The sequence below is a fragment of the Balaenoptera acutorostrata genome, chromosome 12, assembly GCF_949987535.1.
Source record: "Balaenoptera acutorostrata chromosome 12, mBalAcu1.1, whole genome shotgun sequence".
NCBI classification, from domain to species: Eukaryota; Metazoa; Chordata; class Mammalia; order Artiodactyla; family Balaenopteridae; genus Balaenoptera; species Balaenoptera acutorostrata.
Window position 1 is genome coordinate 46,915,033 of NC_080075.1, and position 7,221 is coordinate 46,922,253.

At 40.4% G+C, this 7,221-nt stretch overlaps 1 protein-coding gene and 1 long non-coding RNA gene across 2 annotated transcripts in view; one reads left to right on the forward strand and one right to left on the reverse strand.

Moving 5' to 3' along the window:
* The window catches only part of LOC103005313 (uncharacterized), a 214,001-nt gene extending 211,363 nt beyond the window's left edge, over window positions 1-2,638 (reverse strand). Inside the window, exon 1 of the long non-coding RNA XR_009009857.1 lies at window positions 2,507-2,638. This is a non-coding gene — a long non-coding RNA (uncharacterized LOC103005313). The remainder of the gene's footprint in view (window positions 1-2,506) is intronic.
* A 418-nt stretch (window positions 2,639-3,056) lies between these two features.
* Window positions 3,057-7,221, forward strand: part of PPP4R3B (protein phosphatase 4 regulatory subunit 3B) — a 45,612-nt gene continuing 41,447 nt past the window's right edge. Inside the window, exons 1-2 of the mRNA XM_057557876.1 lie at window positions 3,057-3,344; window positions 4,689-4,744. Of these exons, the coding sequence (XP_057413859.1) occupies window positions 3,203-3,344; window positions 4,689-4,744 (198 nt within the window). The 5' untranslated portion in view covers window positions 3,057-3,202. The remainder of the gene's footprint in view (window positions 3,345-4,688; window positions 4,745-7,221) is intronic.

Sequence of the window (7,221 nt, forward strand, 5' to 3'; positions counted from 1 at the left end):
TATGTTTCTCTCCATGGGATGAGAAGTCCATGAAACCAAGGGATGTGTCCACTTGGAACCCACTCTTCCCTTTCTAGACCATGCTCTGGGCACCCTGGAATTCCCTGCCCCAAAGGCCAAGCCTGCTCCCAGGGTCTGCACAGTCCTCTTCCCAAATTCTGTCCTCCTGAGGAGTGGCCAAAGGGTGACTACATTCAGGGAGAGTAGACATAGACAGAGCTTGGACAAAAGGCTGGGGTACCCTCTGTGTGCACATGAGGGCTGTCTAAGTGCAGGCAGAGCTGAGGTGTGAGAAGAGAAGGCAGGCTAAGGACTTCAGAAGCCAAAGGGAGACTCTGCAACTCTGAGGAGTTCAAGAATTCTAGATTTGAATCTGGAATCTGGTTTCCAGGGCATATGAAAATATATTTCTCAGGGTATACTAAAGGTAGGAAAAGAAAATATATTTTATTTAATAGCTTGATTTAAAATTTTTAAATCTTTAGACATATGGTATATGCTCTTCCATTTGTGTGCTTGTCCTGGACCTTACAAATGTTAGAGATCAGCCTGTTGCGGAAGAAAGAGAGAATCCCTGTGACCTAGGGCAAGAAAAAAACAAAAACCTGTGCCTGAGGATCCAGCAAGGGGCAGAGATGAGTGCCAAGGGTTTAACTCTGTTCCCTTATTTCAGATATTGGGGAGTATAGCAAAAGGGGTACTAGAGGGAAGGTGGAAGGGATGCTTTGAAACACTGTTCAGATCATTCCACTCCTTAGTTCAAAACTCTCCAATGGATTTGCAACTCATTCAAACAAAACCCAAGGCCCTTCAAGACAGCCTCTCCCTCACTCCCAACCTTATTTCCCACCATTTCCCCCCTTTCTCACTCCACTCCAATCATACTGGTTTCCTTGCTATCCCTCTCACTCACTCAGCATGCTACAGCCTCAAGGCCTTTGTACTTGCAGTTACTGCTTTCTGGCTCTCCCTTCCCCTAGGGAGATGCATGGCAGACTGCCTCCCCTCAATAGACACCATTACCCTTCCCATACTCACTCTCCAACCTTCTGCTACTCTATTTTGTTTTTGGTTTTTTTTGGTCATAACATTTATCAGTACCTGGCATAGATTTGTTTACTGTCTTCCTGCACTAGAATGTAAGCTCCATGAAAGAAGGACTTTTTCTATTTATTCACTGTATAGAACAATGTCTAGCACATAGTATATGCTCAACAAATATTTGCTGAATGATTGAATAAATACAGGAAATGACTCCAGTTATTTCCATTTTTTCCAGAGTTAGATCTTATTTGTAGAACAGTAAACTTTTAACATGTATGGTGTCAAAGTGACTTCTGTACAGTTCTCATTCCTTTAACTTAATATATAACTTATACATTTTTTTAGGCCAGTAACATATTTTGACTTTGTTCACCTGGTCCCCACAGCCTTGAACACCTTTCAAGCCAAACTCCCACTCAGGGATCCTCTAACATCAGGCCCAAAAGTTATCTGTGTGAAGCCTTCTCTGACCCGAGACAGAAATGTTATTTTCTCTGGGCTCAAAATGCATTTCGTCCACATCAATCACAGCAATTAACGGGTTCTATTGCCACGTATATTATAACTATTTAATCCAAGTATATTTAGATTTTTTAAAATCCTATGTATCCAGATGTTGAAACGAGAATTTAATTTTTATCAGGCGCCTGCTCTGTGTAAGACGTCTCACGTTTTATTGTACCGCGGAAGGGTGTACCCACAAGATCTGGTCAAAACATAAGCACGTTCTGACAACACCATTGATAAGGAATGACTACAACTCCCAAGATGCGCTGCAGGGTAAAACGTGTGCATCTCGCCTGACTTTCACCTTTCAGACTAATGGGTTGTAAAAAGCTGGCGGCACAAGCTGAGACTGTCTTTAAAAACGAACAAAAGGATTCTACCCAAAACGAACAGGGGGCCAGTGCATGGTTTGTATCCACCACGCAATGTTTGACACTTAATGTGATGTTTGACAACGTGAACGACAAGAGAATTCCTCCCTCGCTTATTCAGTGCATAAGACCTCCCGAGAGAGAACGCGAGAAATGTCAGCAAGAGAAACTCAAAAATATCGAAACAGTGCTCTTCGATGTGTTAGGAAAGTAGCTCCCCGCCACTTCCCTAAACTTATCTGAAGACTTATTTTCCGACGTTACAAACACGGGAAGGACACTATTTTCATGAAACAGAAAGTATGCTTTTCAATGGCCAGCCACCAAAAGCCTAACGATACACTTGTGTACAATGTTACAATCTCCTGGAGATGCACAGGACACTTCCTGAGGAGATGCTTAACTGTAACAGACTCCATAGCGAGTTTCAGGGGGTTTCGGGTCGCATTAAAGGGCTAACCTCTTCACAGAAAGAGGTTTAAACTGTTTTTCTCTCACAGGCTGAAAGGGTGAGCTTCCATTAAGGAGTGCGAGCACATTTGCTTCCCTTTTGCTCAGGGTGAGTCCCGTCCAAGGATGCGTACCTCCCAGGCTTGCTTTGTGTTTTCCACAGAGCTGAATCCCACGGCTCGTCACACGCCGGGTGAAGCCAGCAATCCGCACGAAGCCGAATCCATGACTCCGCGCCCGCCGCCTGTCCAGAGAGGACTCTCGCGGCACCAGCTGAGACAAGGAGCTCGCAGGGACCGCCCACCCAACCGAGATCCCATGGCAGTAGGCGGGGCCGAGATAGGAGGAAGTCGCACTTAGACCCACCCACCTCAGTCCAGTACCCCGCCTCGCGAGAACACCGTGCGTGCAGAAACGGAGGCGCCTCATGTTGGACTCGTCGGCCGCCGTAGCCCCTGCTAGGACAGCCCGTGCGAGCTTGCTGGAGGAGGAAGAGAAAGGCAGAGAGAATCGGGTTACAAGATGGCGGATCTGTAGTAGTTACTGCGGCGGCGGCGGCGAGAGAGCGAGCGAGCTCTGGGGGGCAAAGGGTGGGGAGGGTGGGTGTGTGCGGGGGTGAAGTGAGAGGTAACCGGGACTCCGGGCGGAAAGGTCTCAGTGGTTCTTGTTGCCCCTTCCCGCGGCTGAACCTTGGGAGCCATGGTGAACTCGGGCCTCTCCGGAGCCGCCGCCGCCGCTGCCGCCACCGCCGCTACCGTCTCTCTAGAGTGAGGGGCGCGGACGAGGTGAGCAAGGAGGCGGCGGCTGCAGCTGTGGGGACAGCAGCCACCATGTCGGATACGCGGCGGCGAGTGAAGGTCTATACCCTGAACGAAGACCGGCAATGGGACGACCGAGGCACCGGGCACGTCTCCTCCACCTATGTGGAGGAGCTCAAGGGAATGTCGCTGCTGGTTCGGGCAGAGTCCGACGGTAAGGTTATTGGAACCGTAGGATAGGGGACCATGCCTCCGGTTTGGGCACAGCCTTGGGGTTTAGGCCCTGGGCCGAGTACTGTTAACTGCCACCGCTTGGGACAGCGCATTGGTTTTCTGTCTGCACTTCAGTACGGTGAAGACAAACTACTTTGTCGGGATTTATCCTCAGTCGGACGCCGATTCTCTGTTCCCCCGCCTCCTCTCCTTATTAAACCTTTGACCCCTTCCTCTCCAGTCTCGCCTCTTAAAGAGGTGGGGGGAAGAGTGTGAGAGAGAAGAGAGGAAGTCGTGAGAAACAAGGTAGTGATCTCGTTTTAGGGAACTGACCCTTCCCGTCCCCCTTTATTTTCTTATCCCATTATATGCCTGGTACAAAAGGTTTAGTGAAACTTAACTTTCTGTCTTTTTTTTTTTTTTTTTTAACTGATTTTGCTAACTATCCCCGGTTGCCACAGTCGACAGGTGCTGGGGAAAACCAAAATGCACCTATTTCCTGGGGTTATTGCAGACTGTTGCCACGATACACGCACGCACAAGCACATACATCTTCAGTGTGGGATCCCTCCAGGCTATCTTTGTAGAAGGTGCTGTGAACAAGTGGATACTTTACAACCAAAACAAGTTAGGACACCAGAGCAGACTGTAAACTTGTATTCGTTGATTTATTGTACGAGTCTTACGTGAAATATTTTAAAATTATAAAATGTACAGCCTTAAGTAAAACACCTTCCTCACTGTATCTGATCGCTGGATTTGAGCAACTGATATGTGCAGATTAAAGAAAAATAGCAGTCTTCGGTTTATTTTTGACATATCTTGTACTCTTGCACTTTTTCTTTTAAGTAGTCATGGACATTTATTTTTACATGAGGTGTCCTGCTTTTTGTTCTTAAGGAGAAAAGGATAAATGCAATTCTGTATTTGTGTACTAAGTACTTAAATCCCTGTTGTTGTCCTTTGTAATTTGTTTTATTTGTTAAATTGGAAATGCAATAAAATAACCTTGTTAAAAAAAAATTTGGCTTCAGGTGGTCCTTTAGACCTTAAATTTTTCATTTCAATAAAACTATAATAAGTCATCTAGTCTCCGCATATTCTTGGTCTGAATGTTGTTCTGAGATGAATTTTTTCCTTTAAAGGTTATATGGGGTTAGGATGATATGTTCTACGTTAAATATGAAGCCCAGATCTTGAGAGAAGAATGTAAATTGGAATACATTTGATTACTTCAGATGTCCTGCTGGGGGAAGAAAAAAGTTGTTTTTTTAATGTGTATTCTGATGTTTTATTCTGTGTTTTATAAATTGAAACTTATAAATATTATTTTTTTAACTTGCAGGATCACTACTCTTGGAATCAAAGATAAATCCAAACACTGCATATCAGAAACAGCAGGCAAGTAGTTGTTTATCTTTAATTTGAAAGACTTCATCTGTGATCAGGGAAGTATTAATCTGACAAAGATGGGAAAGCTTTTCTGACAAAAAAAAAAAAAACATGGATGATAAACAATTACAGGCTATATGTATTTCCCTTGCAGGTTAAAAGTTTCAAACTGAAAAGTGAAAGCTTTTGTTCTGGAAGTAATTTATTATCTTTGAATTGAGCCACTGTTAGTTTATATTGGAAAACAATGTATTCATTAGTTTTATTTAACTGCAGTTAGCCAGGTATCTTCTATACCTTGTACACTAAGCCTTTTATTCTCAGTCACATTTAAAAGAAATGGCATAAAAGAAAATTCAAAGGGGTACTCTTTAAAGCAAGGAAAGCCTGTTAGTGGTGTGAAAGTGGATCCTTTGACTCATGCAGAGATAAAGCTTTTGAAGTAGAAGCACTTAATCCTGTTCTTTAATTGTTGTATATTTTTAATATAATAACCAATGGATATTTCATGAAAGTGTACACTGCCTATTATGCAATGTTTTCTGTTGATACTTATTGTCTTATTTGGGAAAAGAAAGCCTGTGTTGTGTTTTAGTGTGCTAATTATCTAGTCTGGAAATGGCTGCAGTGATTCAACTTTTCCTTTATCCTATGAATGTTTTCATTTTTATTATGAAAGATTTCAAAATTGAGAAGTACAGCGAATAATATAATGCGTGTCTGTGTAACACCACCAAATTTAACAATGTTAACATTATACCATATTTGTTTCAAATCTTTTTATAGTGTTGAACATTGTGGATAGAATTAAAACTCCCTTTGTACCCATCTCATTCTATGCATTCTCCACCCTCCCTATAGGTAACCACTGTTCTGAAGTTGATGTGTATTATTTCTGTACATGCTTTTATACCTTTTCTGCATATGTATGTATCCATAAATAATATGTAGTCTTTTGTGTGTTTTTAAACTTTACACAATTGATTTCCTATTCTTATATGTACTCTGCAACTTTCATTTTTCACTCAACGTTACTTTGAAGATTTGTTCATGTTAATGTAGATTTAGTTGGGCATTTTTTAAAACACTGTATGATGTATGATATACACCTATTGTTAGACATTTGGATTATTTCTAGGGTTTTTGTGTGTGTGTTCTGTGTGTAAAGTGAACATGGTAGAGATTTTTGGAGGAAAAGATAAATTATTTTCCAGTTTTTTGTGTGTGGAGTGTGTAAAGTGAATATGGCAGAAGTTTTTGAAGGAAAAGATAAATAATTTGAAGGAAAAGATAAATTAATTATACTTGCATCATCAGTGCTTACTTTCTTCAAGGTCAATGAAAATTTAGATGCTCAGAAACAAATACTTCACACTTGGAGGAATGAAATTACATCTATTGCACAGTGCATTATTAGTAAAAGTCTTACTTTTAAACAATTGTTTTGTGTATACAGTGCATTCTTAGTACTTTGAAATGTTTTTAAAATTTTCCATATTCAGTTAATAGTTTTTTCCTTTGCTAAGAAAATATTATGTGTCTTTTTTGATGGAGAATCAAACATTTGTTCTGTATTGAACACCTGAAGTTGTTTCCTATACCTTAGATGTTTTAAGGTAAATTTAAGTAAATTTAATTTCTAAGTCAGCCAGGCAGATGGTTACTCTCTGTCTTTGTACTGACTTTTACCAGATAGCCACTTTTGGTTTGTTTTTTTGTTTGCTTGCTTTGGGGGGAAAGGAATACCAATATTTTGTAACCATTTTTTTCTACCTGCATGAATATAAAATTCTCAGGAACTGTCTTCTTAAGTGTGACTCCCTACAAATTAGTTATGTTATGGATTCTTCTCAAATTGTATACAAGATCCTTTAGCTGTTGTTTTAACTAGAAAGATCACATTATAGTGGAGGTTTGTGTATAAAATAATCCCCCATCGTTAGTCCAGAATTACACAGTGGTTCTGTGAATATTTTTAGGAACTTTGGGACATAACTTTGTGTGTCATGTTACTCTGCTAGAAAATGTAAGTATTGCAGGAGAAAAACATTTTAAAAAATTTTTATGCCTTTGGGGAAATGCTTTTTGTAATTAATTAATTTTAAATAATATACTAGTAGGGCTTTTTAAAAATATCTTTTTCCTTAATTGAGGTACTTTTACTAAATAACATTAAAGCTTAAGAGAACTCTTTGGCAGTGAGAATACTCTGGAAAAGCTTTGCGTATAAGAATGAAAAACCTGTGTAAATGGAGTCAGTTGTTTTATTTTCTTTATTGTTTAAATAGACTGCACTTTTCTAATAGAAGTCAAAGAGCTATATAGGAGTTATGTTAGACTTATTTTCTTTGTAATAGATATGTTTGTTTCACCAAAATCTTGTTCGGTTTGCCTTTTTACCAGGTTACACAAATTGGGATTTCCAAACACGCTGATATTTTTCTATGTTCATTAGAATTACCATTTTTTTAATGTCATCATTTAAG